The 18,099-nt window shown below is 47.1% G+C and overlaps 1 protein-coding gene across 1 annotated transcript in view; it reads left to right on the forward strand.

Moving 5' to 3' along the window:
- Nucleotides 1-18,099, forward strand: part of LOC147123828 (uncharacterized) — a 260,646-nt gene that overhangs the window by 168,845 nt on the left and 73,702 nt on the right. Inside the window, 3 exon segments of the mRNA XM_085976267.1 lie at nt 2,146-2,277; nt 7,158-7,201; nt 17,473-17,546. Coding sequence (XP_085832393.1) covers nt 2,146-2,277; nt 7,158-7,201; nt 17,473-17,546 — 250 coding nt within the window.

Raw genomic sequence — 18,099 nt, forward strand, 5'->3', positions numbered from 1 at the left:
GATAACTCCTCATCACTATCCAGTGGCCCTTGCTAGAAGTGCACTTGTGTGGATGTCAGGCGAGGACAGGTTCTCATTCACTACTGATATTTCGAAGAGACCGCCGGGCAATTAGTATCAAGGTTCACAGTGGCTCACTCACCTATCAAGGCTCAGAATAGTTATTTGGGTGATGTGCAGGAGGGCAACCATTACTCATGGAACCGTGCCCCAGCAGAGAATCAGCAGCGGAGGGGAGAATAAATGGCCAATAAAGGCTCTTTGTACAGGACACCACCATGGTTGAAGAGTAGGAGGGATGAGGTGAATCAAGAAATTTCTTGAGAAGTTATAGCTACAGGAAACTTCTTTTTTTTATACGGGACCGGCGTGGCGCCAGTTGATCAAAAAGTCCAGATTACAGAGAGGTATACTTACCAAGGTACAAGAGCCCCGCACACGGCCACTTGTGCAGGAGCCCCGGTTACACGGCACTTGTGCAGGAGTCCCGGTTACACGGCACTTGTGCAGGAGCCCCGGTTACACGGCACTTGTGCAGGAGCCCCGGTTACACGGCACTTGTGCAGGAGTCCCGGTTACACGGCACTTGTGCAGGAGCCCCGGTTACACGGCACTTGTGCAGGAGCCCCGGTTACACGGCACTTGTGCAGGAGTCCCGGTTACACGGCACTTGTGCAGGAGCCCCGGTTACACGGCACTTGTGCAGGAGCCCCGGTTACACGGCACTTGTGCAGGAGCCCCGGTTACACGGCACTTGTGCAGGAGTCCCGGTTACACGGCACTTGTGCAGGAGCCCCGGTTACACGGCACTTGTGCAGGAGTCCCGGTTACACGGCACTTGTGCAGGAGCCCCGGTTACACGGCACTTGTGCAGGAGCCCCGGTTACACGGCACTTGTGCAGGAGCCCCGGTTACACGGCACTTGTGCAGGAGCCCCGGTTACACGGCACTTGTGCAGGAGTCCCGGTTACACGGCACTTGTGCAGGAGTCCCGGTTACACGGCACTTGTGCAGGAGTCACGGTTACACGGCACTTGTGCAGGAGCCCCGGTTACACGGCACTTGTGCAGGAGCCCCGGTTACACGGCACTTGTGCAGGAGTCCCGGTTACACGGCACTTGTGCAGGAGTCACGGTTACACGACCACAGGTCCAGGAGCCCCTGTTGCACGGCCACAGGTGCAGGAACCCCGGTTACACAGCCACTAATATATAGTAAAACTTACCTGAACCTACTCCTGAATTTTGCTGGTTAAGAGAGATTTCCGGATATTTGGGTGCTGTTTAAAAAAGAGAGTTTCCTGTATTAGGAAAGATTGAACAGGCTGGGGCTCTTCTCTCGGGTGACCTGATAGAGGACTTTAAGATTATGAAAGAGTTTGATAGGGTAAACAGAGAGAAGATGTTTCAAGACTAGGGGCCATCAATATAAGATAGTCACTAATAAATCCAATAGGGAATTCAGGAGAAACTTCTTTACCCAGAGAGTGGTGAGAATGTGGAACTCACTTCCACAGGGAGTGGTTGAGACGAACAGTATAGATGCATTTAAGGGGAAGCTAAATAAGCACGAGGGAGAAAGAAGTAGAGTGATATGTTGGGGAGGGAGGAGGCTCGTGTGGAGCATTAGCACCGACACAGACCTGTTGGGCCGAATGGCCTGTTGCTGTGTAAATACTTTGTAAAGTAGAGGTTAGGTGACACTAAGCTTGGGGTTTAAAGACCCAGAAGAAGGGAAGACTGGGAGATAAGTTCCAAGTACAGGAAACTTTGTGCTATCCGGCACCGACGGGACCGAGCTGTTGCCGTTCCATCAAAACTGCCGGACAAACCAGCGCTAATGTTGAAGCATACGGAGCTTTTCAGCTCCGTATCTGGCAACAAACACTGTTGCTTAGCAACAGCTTCTAAACAGTCGGCTGTACCTTGGAAGCGTCTCTGTAGCTTAGCAACAGCTTCAGAGAGACTTTGCAGAGCCTGACTGTTGAAAAAAAAAAGCCACGAGAAGAAAGAAAACCTAACAAAACGGCTCCTGATTTTTGCCGGTGGATCGAGAATTCCGGACAATTAACCTCCGGATAAACCAAAGTTTCCTGTACTGAGGCCTGTGTTGTAAGGCTGTTAACTACTTGTTTTTTTAAAATAGGCTTTCCTGGAAATGGTCTATAAAGAGGCTGCTGTGGCCGTTGTGGAGTTTTACAGCATCACACCGGTGGAGATCAATCACCGACAGGTGACCATGGTGTTGCTGGGACAGAAGAAGGAAATCCCCAAAGCGGTAAGCCCCGAGGCGGTTCATTTTACAGTCGATGGAGTGCAAGCGGGAGGCCTTCTGCGTAGTGTTGGTGTAAGTCTGCATCTGTCGAGCCTGCACTTAAGCTGAACTACCTTGAGGTTTAGCTGGTTTAAGGCACGAGTAGCTGAGCTGTACGGCAACTTGCATTTCTATAGCGCCTTTCATGACATCCCAAATTGCTGTACAATCAAGTAGTTGAAGTGTAGTCACGGTTGTAATGTAGGAAACGCAGCAGCCAATATGCCCACAAATGTGATCATGACCAGATCGCCTGTTTGTGATGTTGCTTGAGGGATAAATATTGGCCAGATCACCGGGGAAACCTCCCCTTCGAAATAGAGCCATGGGCTCCTGTACATTCACCCGAGCGGGCAGACAGGGCCTCGGTTTAACCTCTCATTCGACAGACAGCACCTCAGACAGTTCAGCACTCCCTCAGTACTGCACTGGGAGTGTCAGCCTAGATTTTGTACACTCAACCTTCTTGCTCAGATGAGTGTACTACCAACTGAACTACAGCTGACAAGGGAATAGGAAAAGTGGACACTGGAAATGTCAGAACGCAAGTAAGGGGTGGTCGCAAAGGTACAGCACGTAATGGGGCTGACATTTCAATGCAGTACAGAGGGAGTGCTATATTGGAGGCGCTGACTTTTGGATGAGATGTTAAACCAAAGCCCTGTCTGCCCCTAAGGTGGACATAAATGATCCTATGGCACTCTTTGAAGATGAGCGGAGGATGGGTTCTCTCGGGGGGCCTGGCCAACATTATCCCTCAATCAATGAAATAGTCACTTATCTCATTGCTATTAGTGGGATGTTGCTGTGCCCAAATTGGCTACTGTATTTTCTTGCATTATAAACGTGATTGCACTTTATAAGGACTGCATTTCATTGGCTGTGAATCACTGAGATGTCCAGAGGATATGAAAGGTGCTATATCAATGCAAATTTTTCCCTTAAGCAAGGAGCGAGCTAGCAAGGTGGTGGAGATGGGGGGCGGTTTGAAAGGGGTGTTTAAGGACAGGGTGGCTGACAGAGCAGCTGCTGATGAGTGAACGAGGAGCAATCTGATGTCAGAGGATGTACAGTGCGTGCTAGCTTGTAAAGCAGGGGAAAAGTTGCACAGGTAGGGTGAGGCAAATCTATGGATGCATTTGAAAATGAGGTTGAGTATATTATCTCATCTGAAAGACGGCTGGTTTCGGTTTTACCAACATTAATTTGAAAGGAAGTTACAACTCGTTCTTGGGATGTGGATGTCGCTGGAAAGGCCAGCATTTATTGACCGTCCCTAGGTGCCCTAAGAAGGTGGTGGTGAGCCACCTTAAACCATTGCAGCAGTTTTTATACAACTGGGTGTGCTGAGTAGACCACTTCAGAGGGTGAGGTGACCCAATGAGTCATGGTCAGTGATTTTGATGAGTGCTGTGGACAGGGTGGGAGCAAGATTGGAGGATCTGAAATGGACATGTAGTTGGAAGTTCCGGACTTTGGGGAGAAAGGGGAGGTTGGAGATTGGTCAATAGTTGGAGAGAACGGAAAGTTTCAAAATTCCACAATTCGATAAACTCTGGAACAGTTCCCATGGATTGGAGGGTAGCTAATGTTACCCCACTATTCAAAAAAGGTGGTAGAGAGAAAACGGGGAATTACAGACCGGTAAGCCTGATATCGGTAGTGGGGGAAATGCTAGAGTCCATTATAAAAGATGTAATAGCAGAGCACTTGGAAAACTGACAAAATCGGACAAAGTCAACATGGATTTACAAAAGGTAAATCATGCTTGACTAATCTACTGGAATTTTTTGAGGATGTAACTGATAGAATAGATAAGGGAGAACCAGTGGATGTGGTGTATTTGGACTTTCAGAAGGCTTTCGATAAGGTCCCGCATAAGACAGGAAGCAAAGAGTCGATATAAACAGGTCTTTTTCCGAGTGGCAGGCAGTGACTAGTGGGGTACCGCAGGGATCGGTCCTACGACCCTGGCTATTCACAATATATATAAATGATCTAGACGAGGGAACTAGATGTAATATCTCCAAGTTTGCAGACGACACAAAGCTGGGTGGGCGTGTGTGCTGTGAGGAGGATGCCAAGAAACTCCAGTATGATTTGGGCAGAAGCATGGCAGATGCAGTATAATGTGGATAAATGTGAGGTTATCCACTTTGGTGGCAAAAACGGGAAGGCAGATTATTATCTGAATGGCAATAGATTGGGAGAAGGGGAAGCGCAACGAGACCTGGGTGTCCTTGTGCACCAGTCGCTGAAGGTAAGCATGCAGGTGCAGCAGGAGGTTAAGAAGGCAAATGGTATGTTGGCCTTCGTAGCGAGAGGGTTCGAGTAAAGGATCAAGGATGTCTTGCTGCAGTTGTACAGGGCCTTGGTGAGACCACACCTTGAGTATTGTGTGCAGTTTTGGTCACCTTATCTGAGGAAGGATGTTCTTGCCACGGAGGGAGTGCAGCGAAGATTCACCAGGCTGATACCTGGGATGGCAGGAATGACATATGAGGAGATAATTGGGTCGATTGGGCTTATACTCGCTGGAGTTTAGAAGAATGAGAGGGGATCTCATTGAAACTTATAAAATTCTAACAGGACTAGACAGACTGAATGCAGGAAGGATGTTCCCGATGGCGGGGGAGTCCAGAACCAGGGGTCATAGTCTAAGGATAAGGGGTAAGCCATTTAGGACAGAGATGAGGAGGAATTTCTTCACCCAGAGAGTGGTGAACCTGTGGAATTCTCTGCCACAGAGGGCGGTGAAGGCCAGTTCATTAAATATATTCAAGAAGGAGTTGGATATATTTCTTAAGGCTAAAGGGATCAAGGGATATGGGGAGAAGGCAGGGACAGGGTACTGAATTTGGATGATCAGCCATGATCGCATTGAATGGCGGAGCAGGCTCGAGGGGCCGAATGGCCTACTCCTGCTCCTATCTTCTATGTTTCAGCTCCTGGCCTGAACATAGCCAGGACAAATTTGGGATGCTAAAATTAAAATCAAATTTATGGGGAAGAAAAAATCCACCCAAAACTCCCTGCCTTTGATCACTACTCAATGGGAGTGCGTGTGTGGACGTTTGGGATTGGCTGTAATGCCTCCTATGCTCAAACAGCCTACATTGTTTTGCAATTGAATTGCTACTTGGGTCAATTATTGGTGCATGTTAAAGTGCACCCCAACTGTCCGTCTTGAGGGGGTTGGATAGAAAACTGGACAAGGCTGGGAGGCAGAGCTTTTGGTCCCAATATGGGTTAACCAGAGTTAATCTTTGACACTATAAAAATGCCCAACAAATCTCCAAGAAAGGCAAAATACTGCAGGTGCTGCAAATCTGAAATATAAACCGAAAATGCTGGAAATACTCGGCAGGTCAGGCAGCGTCCGTGGAGAGAGAAACAGAGTTAACGTTTCAGGTCGATGACCTTTTGTCAGAACTGGAAAATGTTAGAGATGGAACAGGTTTTAAGCAGGTACAGAGGCTGGGAAAGGGGGGAGGAGAGGAAGGAACAAATGGGAAGGTCTGTGACAGGGTGGAAGGCAGGAGAGATTAAAAAAACACAGGGATAATGGTGCAAGGGGATGGTAATGGGACAAGTAAGTTTCTTCCTTTTCCATCATAAAGACCAGATATGTACATTGCTGGCAAGCTGCAGACCCTGGTGCTATTAAAGTGCCACATTAGTATAGTGAGCGGAGACTAGTGATTTGAATTCCGAGATGTGCATTCTAGTTGTCCCAGTTAAACAACCGGCACAGCCACTTCTATTTCTGAACTCCATTGGTAGCACTTTCACCTCTGGCTCAGAAGTTTGTCGGTTCGAGCCCCATTCCAAGCCCCGAGCACATACTCTAGGCTGACACTTTTACTGTCAGATCAGCTGTCCTCTGGGCACTATTTGAAGAGAAGAAGGGCATTCTTCCAATGTCCTGACCAACATTCCTTCCTCCCTCAACAAACGTTGCCGGAAACAGGTAAATAGTCATTGCTGTTTGCGGGATCTTACTGTGTGAAGTATGTTTGCCTGTGGCCAAAGTAATTCGGTATACATGAAACATGCTGGGGTGTTTGCCAGCTGTAATGAGGTGGGATATAAATGCCAGTCTCCTCTGTGCAGCGAGTAGGGATTTGAAGATCAGGTGTACAGTGGTTCAGATGTATTGTACAGCGACCTGCAACTTCACAAGAGCATCCCTAATCTGCACCACTAAAAGTGGAATATTCCCCCAGCGCATCATCCTGTGGCTCCTCGGAACATATGTCAACTGATAGCAAATGGGGGCGGATTTGTGCTGCTTGTCCACATCTACTGGGGCCTAGGTTCAAAACTGCCTCCAACACATCTAGTGTCGAGAGCAGACTTTCCTCCCATCACCGGGCCTGGATTTGAACCCAGGTGACAGCGCATCACTTAGTTAACACTGTCCTGTACAGAGATAAGGGCTAGGCTGTTTTGAAGTGTTATGGTTTGGGGCCTGCTACAACCTGGGAGCACTATCTGCAGGATGAATAGCATAGATTGTTGATGTCCTGGAGTTTTCACCCAATTACCTGTGGAAAATCAGATTGCACTTTTATTGTGATCATTCGTCCCTCTTGGAATGAATGAGTGACCACAACATGGAAGCAGCAAACCTGCTGAGCAGCTTTCCATTGGGTTACTGGGGGGCTGCTCAGAATTTGAAAAGGACTATAGGTGTATACCTGAAATACACGCTTTCCCTACGGATATCTCTCGTGTGCTCTTCTGGTTATCTTTAGTACTGACCCCCTTGGTTCTCCGGTGCTCGGTACAGCAGGATGACAAAATGCGACTGGACAATCCTAACACTTTTTTTCTTTAAATAGAGTCAGAAGGAGCAGTCACAGAGCCAAGCCTCCTCTGCTGCACAGTAAGTATTTGTAGGCCTTTGAAACCAAGGGAATTCTGAAATCTTCTGTCTGACTATGGGTGGGTAGGCATGTTTGGATTGAGTGTCAATCCCAGAGCTGTCGGTGTTGTTGAATTTCAGTACTATCCACGTACCCCTTATTAGCAGCTGATCTGCTGGGGGGAGGAAATTAATATTTTTGCTGATGTGTAGGAAAGCTGTTTACTCCCTCTCTAACACGATGTTATTATACAAATATTGTTTGTGCGTAAAACAAAGAGTGAGCTGCTGTATAATTTTGCTTGAATGGCGATCGCATTCCCACGCTCTTGTACCATATAATGGAGCAGCACCTCCAGTGAGGTGAGTGTCAGCAGTGATGCTGACTGGCTGCTGCTCTTTGAAGTTCAGCGCGTTTATCCTACGATGGAAATGAAGATTTCTGGACTCGGTGGACTCTGGGTAAACTCCACCTGCCATAGTGTCACTCGACACGAATGAATCAGAGGTTGAAATCGGATTAGGAGACTGTTATTGAGGGAACATAGGAGGAAGACCAACAAACTGCCAGACTGGAAAACGTTTCACACCTGCTGCCCAGGCCTCTGCCAGTTACTGCTGTTTGGCTGAATGCTGATGTGTGGCATCTCCTTCCTCTGCTGGTTTCTGCCAGGGACCTCAAAGCATGGAGGTAAATTCAACCTGCACCCACTGCTGCCCTTGTGCTTGCACGTTGGTGATTCGGCATCCTGTGTCACACTTGTGTGTTTGCACTGTGTGTCCTCAGCCTAAAGAACATTATTAATAAATCATTGCACAAGCAACAGTGTTGTCACTAGGCTTACTTCGTATACTGGTACCAATATAGGAAAACAACAAGACTGCATGTGATGTTATTGGTTGGTCCCTTCAAATTGTTACCAATGACAGACCTGTGAGCATTAATACTTCTTCCCGGGTTGCACAGTTCAGAAAGCTCTCTTGAAGGCAAACCCCACATTTGGAAATGCAGAATCTGTAATTGTACTGCTGGCTATCTCTCTCAGAGCAGAATTCCATGATGTCTCTTTTTCTCTAACTCCCCTCTTCCCCCTTCCCTTCCCCTCTTCCCCCTTCCCTTCCCCTCTTCCCCCTTCCCTTCCCCTCTTCCCCCTTTCCCTTCCCCTCTTCCCCCTTCCCTTCCCCTCTTCCCCTTCCCTTCTTCCCCTTCCCTTCCCCTCTTGCCCCTTCCCTTCCCCTCTTGCCCCTTCCCTTCCCCTCCCTCCCCCTCTCCGTTGCATGCTCTCGTACACCCTCTCACTCATCCGTTCTTGTGCTCACCCTCTCTCATGCACACAAGACCATAGAATAGTTACAGCACGGAAGACGACCATTTGGTCCGTCGAGTCCGTGCTGGCTCCTTGCAAGAGCACCTCAGCGAGTCTCGCTCCCCTGCCCTTTCGCCGTAGCCTTGCAAATGTTTTTGCCAATCACCTTAATTCTGTGTCCTCTGGTTCTCGACCCTTCTGCCAATGGGAACAGTTTAGAAACATTGAAGATAGGAGCAGGAGTAGGCCATTCGGCCCCTCGAGCCTGCTCCGCCATTCAATGCGATCATGGCTGATCATCCAAATTCAGTACCCGGTCCCTGCTTTCTCCCCATACCCCTTGATCCCTTTAGCCTTAAGAAATATATCCAACTCCTTCTTGAATATATTTAATGTATTGGCCCCTACTGCCTTCTGTGGTAGAGAATTCCACAGGTTCACCACTCTCTGGGTGAAGAAATTCCTCCTAATTTCTGTCCTAAATGGCCTACCCCCTATCCTTCGACAGTGACCCCTGGTTCTGGACTGCCTGACCATCGGGAACATCCTTCCTGCATCTAGTCCTGTCAGAATTTTATAAGTTTCAATGAGATCCCCTCTCATTCTTCCAAACTCCAGCGAGTACAAGCCCAATCGACCCAATCTCTCCTCATACGTCATTCCTGCCATCCCAAGTATCAGCCTGGTGAATCTTCGCTGAACTCCTTCCATGGCAAGAATGTCCTTCCTCAGATAAGGCGACCAAAACTGCACACAATACTCAAGGTGTGGTCTCACCAAGGCCTTGTACAACTGCAGCAAGACATCCTTGTTCCTATACTCAAACCCTCTCGCTATGAAGGCAAACATGCCATTTGCCGCCTTAACCGCCTGCTGCACCTGCATTCTTACCTTCAGCGACTGGTGCGCAAGGTCACCCAGGTCTCGTTGCACTTCCCCTTCTCCCAATCTATTGCCATTCAGATAATAATCTGCCTTCCTGTTTTTGCCACCAAAGTGGATAACCTCGCATTTATCCACGTTATATTGCATCTGCCATACTTCTGCCCAATCACCCAACCTGTCCAAATCATCCTGGAGTTTCTCGGCACCCTCCTCACAGCACACACGCCCACCCAGCTTTGTGTCGTCTGCAAACTTGGAGATATTACATCTAGTTCCCTTGTCTAGATCATTGATATATATTATGAATAGCTGGGGCCCAAGGACCGATCCCTGCGGTACCCCACTAGTCACTGCTTGCCACTCGGGGAAAAAGACCCGTTTATTCCAACTCTTTGCTTTCTGTCTGCCAACCAGTTCTCTATCCAAGTCCATACCTTGCCCCCAATCCCATGTGCCTTAACTTTACACGCTAATCTCTTATGCAGGACCTTATCAAAAGCCTTCTGAAAGCCCAAATACACCACATCCACTGGTTCTCCCGTATCTATTTTACCAGTTACAACCTCAAAAAATTCCAGTAGATTAGTCAAGCACGATTTACCTTTTGTAAATCCATGTTGACTTTGTCCGATCCTGTCACTGCTTTCCAAGTGCTCTACTATTACATCTTTTATAATGGACTTTAGCATTTTCCCCACTACCGATGTCAGGCTAACCGGTCTGTAAGTCCCCGTTTTCTCTCTACCACCTTTTTTGAATAGTGGGGTAACATTTGCTACCCTCCAATCCATGGGCACTGTTCCAGATTCCATCGAATGCTGGAAGATGATCAGCAATGCATCAACTATTTCTAGGGCCACTTCCTTAAGTACCCTAGGATGTAGATTATCAGGCCCTGGGGATTTATCGGCCTTCAATCCCATCAATTTCCCTAACACCATTTCCCTACAAATACTGATTTCTTTCAGTTCCTCCCTTTCATCAGACCCTATGTTCCCCGACATCTCTGGGAGGTTATTTGTGTCCTCCTTTGTGAAGACAGAACCAAAATATGTATTTAATTGGTCTGCCATTTCTTTGTTCCCCATTATAAATTCCCCTGATTCTGACCGCAAGGGACCTACGCTTGACTTCACCAATCTCTTTTTCTCTTCACATATCTATAAAAGCTTTTACAGTCAGTTTTTATGTTCCCTGCAAGCTTACTCTCATTCTATTTTCCCTTTCTTAATTAATCCCTTTGCCCTCCTTTGTTGAATCGTAAACTGCTCCCAATCCTCAGGTTTACTGCTTTTTCTAGCCAATTTATATGTCCCCTCCTTGGATCTTATGCTATCCTTAATTTCCCTTGTTGGCCACGGTTGAGTCACCTTTTTTGTTTTATTTTTATGCCAAACTGGGATGAACAAATTCTGTAGTTCATCCATGCGGTCTTTGAATGTCTGCCATTGCCTATCCACCGTCAACCCTTTGAGTGACATTCCCCAATCAATCCTACCTAACTCACGCCTTATTCCATCGTAGTTTCCTTTATTTAAATTTAGGACTCTAGTCTCTGAGCAGACTACTTCATTCTCCATCTTAATGAAGAATTAGATCATATTATGATCGCTCCGACCCAAGGGGCCTCATACAACAAGATTGCTAATTAATCCTTTCTCGTTACATAATACCCAGTCTAAGATGGCCTGATCTCTGGTTGGTTCCTCGACATATTGGTCCAGAAAGCCATCCCTTAAACACTCCAGGAATTCCTCCTCCCCAGTATTGTTACTAATTTGGTTAGTCCAATCTATATGTAGATTAAAGTCACCCATGATGACTGCTGTGCCCTTATTGCACGCTTCTCTAATTTCCCTTTTAATGCCATCCCCAACCTCCGCATTACTGTTTGGAGGTCTATATACCACTCCCACTAACGTTTTCTGCCCCTTGGTATTTCTCAGTTCTACCCATACAGATTCCACATCATCAGAGCTAATATCCTTCCTTACAATTGTGTTAATCCCTTCTTTAACCAGCAATGCTACCCCAGCTCCCTTTCCTTTTTGCCTCTCCCGAATATTGAATACCCCTGGATGTTGAGTTCCCAGCCTTGGCCACCCTGGAGCCATGTTTCCATAATCCCAATCAAATCATATTCGTTTACCTCTATTTGCGCAGCTAATTCATCCACCTTATTACGAATGCTCCTCGCGTTAAGACACAAAAGACTAAAAATTCGGTGGCGCCGCGTTTGGGGCACCAAGGTCGCCTGGGCGCCGGAATTTGCGCTCTGGGCGGAGCCGCTTGCGCCCTCCCGAAATTCAGTTGGAGCGCCCCAAGAGGGACTCGGGGCGCTGCTCGAGGCTCCCTGCGTCCCGCTTGGGGCGCTCAAACTGAACATCGCAGCGCTAGGTGCCGCAGCGCCACATGCTGCAGCACGGCGCGCTGCGGTACTGCAGGCCTTCCTCCCCTTCTTAAGGGGGAGGGGCCTGCACCAGTGCGATCACCGATCGCGAGTGCCGGCAAAAGAGCCAGGCACCGAGGAGAAGTGCCGGGCTCTCGGGACACACCCGGCACTGCCCGGGGGTGGGGGGGGGATCAGGAGGGTGGCGCTAGCAGGCGGCCACCGAAAAAAAATGGCCGCCCCGCACCTCCACCTTAATTTGCGCCACTTCCGCCACAGGTAAGCCCCGTGAACCAGTCGCGATTTGCGACCAGCGTTACAGGGAGGGGCGCGACCCAATATCGCGTCCGGGGCGGTAGTGGGGCGCTGCGCACACCGATGGCGTCATCGGTGGCGGCGCAGCGCTACAGGCCAACGCCGCCAGTAGTGCCCCGCTAAATTTCGCGGGAGGTGTGACCAGTGGCGCTAAAGCCACTGAGTGCCCTCTTTAGGTGCTAACTGGTGGCGCAGCCCACCGAATTTCTAGGCCAAAGCCTTCAAGCTTGTTTTTTTAACGCTCTTACACCTATTAGAACATAACATAAGAAATAGGAGCAGGAGTCGGCCCCTCGAGCCTGCTCCGCCATTCAATAAGATCATGGCTGATCTGATCCTAACTGCCAATCTACTATCACCGAACCATCTCCTGAATCTAACCGAATTAGACACGAAATTGGAGCAGGATCAGGCTACGCGGCCCCTGGGCCCGCTCCGCTACCCACAGGGCCATGTCCGATCCGAACCTAGACTCATGTCCAAATTCCTGCCCGCTCCCCGTAACCCTTAATTCCCTTTACTTCTAGGAAACTGTCTATTTCTGTTTTAAATTTATTTAATGATGTAGCTTCTACAGCTTTTTGGGGCAGCATATTCCATGGACCTACCACCCTCTGAGTGAAGTAGTTCCTCCTCATCTCAGTTTTGAAAGAGCAGTCCCTTATTCTAAAACTATGCCCCCTAGTTCTAGTTTCACCCATCATCGGGAACATCCTCCCCGCATCCACCCGATCCAACCCCTTCACAATCTTATATGTTTCAATAAGATTGCCTCTCATTCTTCTGAACTCCAATGAGTAGAGTCCCAATCTACTCAATCTCTCCTCATATGTCCATCCCCTCATTCCCGGGATTAACCGAGTGAATTATTATTTACTGTGGCCATGTTTGATTTAAACCGTTGATTTCTCTGACTGCCATTTTTGTTTTTCTCCTTCCTATCTTTTGCTTTTATCCTTGTTTCCCTTTCCTCTGTCCCCTTGCTCAGGTTCCCAACCCCCTGCCATTCTAGTTTAAACTCTGTCCGGACCCCTCATAATTTTGAACACCTCTATCAAATCTCCTCTGCTCTAAGGAGAACAACCCCAGCTTCTCCAGTCTATCCACGTAACGGAAGTCCCTCATCCCTGGAATCATTCTAGTAAATCTTTTCTGCACCCTCTCTAAGGCCTTCACATCCTTCCTGAAGTGCAGTGCCCAGAATTGGAAACTACTCCAGTTGAGGCCGAACCAGTGATTCATCAGGGGAGGGTGAACAGTCAGAGGTCGTGGTTCACATTGGGACCAATGACATGGGTAGGAAGAGGGATGAGGTCCTGCAGCAAGAATTTAGGGAGCTAGGTAGCAGATTGAAGAGCAGGACCTCAAAGGTTGTAATCTCTGGATTACTTCCGGTGCTACGTGCTAGTGAGTATAGGAATAGGAGGATAGAGCAGATGAATGTGTGGCTAAAGAGTTGGTGGAGGGAGGGCTTTAGTTTCCTGGATCACTGGGCCTGCTTCTGGGGAAGGTGGGACTTGTACAAGTCGGACGGGTTGCCCCTCAACCAGAGCGGGACAAATATTCTTGCGGGGAGGTTTGCTAGCACTGTGCGGGTGGGGGGGGTTTAAACTAAAATGGCGGGGGGTTGGGAACCTGAGCAGGGAGACAGAGGAAAGGGAAACAGGAATAAAAGCAAAAGATAGGAAGGAGAAAAACAAAAGTGGCAGTTGGAGAAATCAACGGTTTAAATCAAACGTGGCCACAGTAAATAATAATTGTAATAGGTCTAAGAGCGTTAAAAAAACAAGCCTGAAGGCTTTGTGTCTTAATGCGAGGAGCATTTGTAATAAGGTGGATGAATTGGCTGCGCAAATAGAGGTAAACGAATATGATTGGGATTACGGAAACGTGGCTCAAGGATGGCCAAGATAGGCAAAAAGGAAAGGGAGGTGGGGTAGCATTACTGGTTAAAGAAGGAATTAATACAATTGTAATGAAGGATATTAGCTCTGATGATGTGGAATCTGTATGGGTAGAATTAAGAAATACTAAGGGGAAAAAAACATTAGTGGGAGTGGTATATAGACCTCCAAACAGTAAGGCGGAGGTTGGGGGTGGCATTTAAAGGGAAAGTAAAGAAGCGTGCAATAAGGGCACAGCAGTCATCATGGGTGACTTTAATCTACATATAAATTGGACCAACCAAATTAGTAACAATACTGTGGAGGAGGAATTCCTGGAGTGTTTACGGGATGGTTTCCTGGACCAATATGTCGAGGAACCAACCAGAGATCAGGCCATCTTACACTGGGTATTATGTAACGAGAAAGGATTAATTAGCAATCGTGTACAAGGCCCCTTGGGTCGGAGCGATCATAATATGATTGAATTCTTCATTAAGATGGAGAATGAAGTAGTTGACTCAGAGACTAGGGTCCTCAATTTAAATAAAGGAAACTGCGATGGGCTGAGGAGCGAGTTGGGTAGGATTGATTGGGGAATGTCACTCAAAGGGTTGACGGTGGATAGGCAATGGCAAACATTCAAAGACCGAATGGATGAGCTACAGAATTTGTTCATCCCAGTTTGGCATAAAAGTAAAACAAAAAAGGTGACTCAACCGTGGCTAACAAGGGAAATTAGGGATAGCATAAGATCCAAGGAGAGGACATATAAATTGGCCAGAAAAAGCAATAATCCTGAGGATTGGGAGCAGTTTAGGATTCAACAAAGGGATTAATTAAGAAAGGGAAAATAGAATATGAGAGTAAGCTAGCAGGGAACATAAAAACTGACTCTAAAAGCTTTTATAGATATGTGAAGAGAAAAAGATTGGTGAAGTCAAGCGTAGGTCCCTTGCAGTCAGAATCGGGGGAATTTATAATGTGAAACAAAGAAATGGCAGACCAACTAAATATATACTTTGGTTCTGTCTTCACAAAGGAGGACGCAAATAACCTCCCAGAGATGCCGGGGAACATAGGGTCTGATGAAAGGGAGGAACTGAAAGAAATCAGTATTTGTAGGGAAATGGTGTTAGGAAAATTGATGGGACTGAAGGCTGATAAATCCCCAGGGCCTGATAATCTATATCCCAGGGTACTTAAGGAAGTGGCCCTAGAAATAGTAGATGCATTGCTGGTCATCTTCCAGAACTCGATAGACTCTGGAACAGTACCCATGGATTGGAGGGTAGCTAATGTTACCCCACTATTCAAAAAAGGTGGTAGTGAAAAAGCGGGGAATTATAGACCGGTAAGCCTGACATCGGTAGTGGAGAAAATGCTAGAGTCTATTATAAAAGATGTAATAGCAGAGCACGTGGAAAGCAATGACAGGATCGGACAAAGTCAACATGGATTTACAAAAGGTAAATCATGCTTGACTAATCTACTGGAATTTTTTGAGGATGTAACTGGTAAAATAGATAAGGGAGAACCAGTGGATGTGGTGTATTTGGACTTTCAGAAGGCTTTCGATAAGGTCCCACAAGAGATTAGCGTGCAAAATTAAGGCAGATGGGATTGGGGACAAGGTATTGACTTGGATAGAGAACTGGTTGGCGGACAGAAAGCAAAGAGTTGGAATAAACGGGTCTTTTTCCGAGTGGCAGGTAGTGACTAGTGGGGTCCCGCAAGGATCGCTCCTTGGACCCCAGTTGTTCACAATATATATTAATGATCTAGACGAGGGAATTGGATGTAATATCTCCAAATTTGCAGATGACACAAAGCTGGGTGGGAGGGTAAGCTGTGAGGAGGATGTCATGAAACTCTAGTATCATTTGGACAGGTTGGGTGATTGGGCAGAAACATGGCAAATGCACTATAATGTGGATAAATGTGAGGTTATCCACTTTGGTGGCAAAAACAGGAAGGCAGATTATTATTTGAATGGCAATAGATTGGGAGAAGGGGAAGTGCAACGAGACCTGGGTGTTCTTGTGCACCAGTCGCTGAAGGTAAGCATGCAGGTGCAGCAGGCGGTTAAGAAGGCAAATGGTATGTTGGCCTTCGTAGCAAGAGGGTTCGAGTACAGGAACAAGGATTTCTTGCTACAGTTGTACAGGGCCTTGGTGAGACCACACCTTGAGTATTGTGTGCAGTTTTGGTCGCCTTACCTGAGGAAGGACGTTCTGGCCATGGAAGGAGTGCAGCGAAGATTCACCAGGCTGATACCTGGGATGGCAGGAATGACGTATGAGGAGAGATTGTGTCAATTGGGCTTATGCTCATTGGAGTTTAGAAGATTGAGAGGGGATCTCATCGAAACCTATAAAATTCTGTCAGGCCTGGACAGACTAGATGCAGGAAGGATGTTTCTGATGGCCGGGGAGTCCAGAACCAGGGGTCATAGTCTAAGGATAAGGGGTAAGCCATTTAGGACTGAAATGAGGAGGAATTTCTTCACCCAGAGAGTGGTGAACCTGTGGAATTCTCTGCCACAGAGGGCGGTGGAGGCCAGTTCATTAAGTATATTCAAGAAAGAGTTGGATATATTTCTTAAGGCTAATGGGATCAAGGGATATGGGGAGAAGGCAGGGACCGGGTACTGAATTTGGATGATCAGCCATGATCTCATTGAATGGCGGAGCAGGCTCGAAGGGCCGAATGGCCTACTCCTGCTCCTATCTTCTATGTTTCTATAATTTCCACGCTTTTGTACTCTATACCTCTATTCATGAAGCCCAGGATCCCATAAGCTTTTTTAACCACGTTCTCAAGCTGCCCTGCCCCCTTCAACGATTTGTGCACATATACCCCCAGGTGTCTCTGTTCATGCACCCCCTTCAGGATTGTTCCCTTTAGTTTATATTTCCTCTCCTCATTCTTTCTACCAAAATGTGTCACTTCTCACTTTTCTGTTTTAAATTCCAGCTGCCACGTGTCTGCCCATTTCACCAGCCTGTCTATGTCTTCTTGAAGTCTATCACTGCCCTCCTTACTGTTCACTATACTTCCAAGTTTTGTGTCATCTGCAAATTTTGAAATTGTGCCCTGTACACCCACATCCAAGTCATTAATATAAATCAAGAAAAGCAGTGGTCCCAGTACCGACCCCTGGGGAACGCCACTGTGTACCTTCCTCCAGTCTGAAAAACAACCGCTCACCACTACTCTCTGTTTCCTGTTGCTTAGCTAATTTCGTATCCATGCTGCCACTGTCCCTTTTGATCCATGGGCTTCAGCTTTGCTGGCAATCCTATTATGTGGCACTTTATCAAACGCCTTTTGGAAGTCCATGTACACCACGCCAACCGCTCATAGTGAAAGCACTGCAAGTGTTCAGTGTTGGGAAATCCTTAACTTGGATGTAACTATTTTGCAGCCTGGTTAGATGTTTGTTGCGCACAAATGTTTGGTGTATTATTATAGCTATATATGTCACATTCCCTTTTTCTTTGCCCCATTCAGGAAGAATATAAATGCTCCAGGGAGCAGTGCTGCTCCGGGTACTTCAGCAACTACCACCCCTTCAGGTGATGCAAGTAAGCTGCTACTCTGAGAAAGATTTATAAAATCTTTTAATTGTCTAAATATAATAGATTGTTTCCTGGGAGGTGGGTGTGGTACCTGGGAGGTGGGTGTGGTACTTCGAAAGTTGCTTTTGAATTCAGCTCAGAATGAGGAGGTGTAATAATTTGAGATGAGTTTGATGCAGTTTCAATCTAGTTACGAACTTCCCATTATTCAGCATCAGTTGACCCTGCAGCCAATCTCAAGGCCATGGCCATAATCATATGATTAGGCAGAGTCGACGTGATTTTATGATCGGGAAATGGTTCTTAACAAATTTATTAGAGTTTTTTTGAGAATGTAATTGGCAGAGTAGATAAAGGGGAACCAGTGGATGTAGTATATTTGGATTTCCAAAAGGCATTCGATAAGGTGCCACATAAAAGTTTGCTACGCAAGATGAGGGCTCATGGGGTTGGGGTAATGTATTAGCAATAATAGAAGATTGGTTAACGGACAGAAAACAGGGAGTAGGGATAAACTGGTCATTTTCAGGTTGGCAGGCTGCAATCAGTGGGGTGCCGC

This window comes from Somniosus microcephalus, chromosome 2 (genome assembly GCF_052327205.1).
Source record: "Somniosus microcephalus isolate GS21.2 chromosome 2, FLI_Smic_1.0, whole genome shotgun sequence".
Classification (NCBI taxonomy): domain Eukaryota; kingdom Metazoa; phylum Chordata; class Chondrichthyes; order Squaliformes; family Somniosidae; genus Somniosus; species Somniosus microcephalus.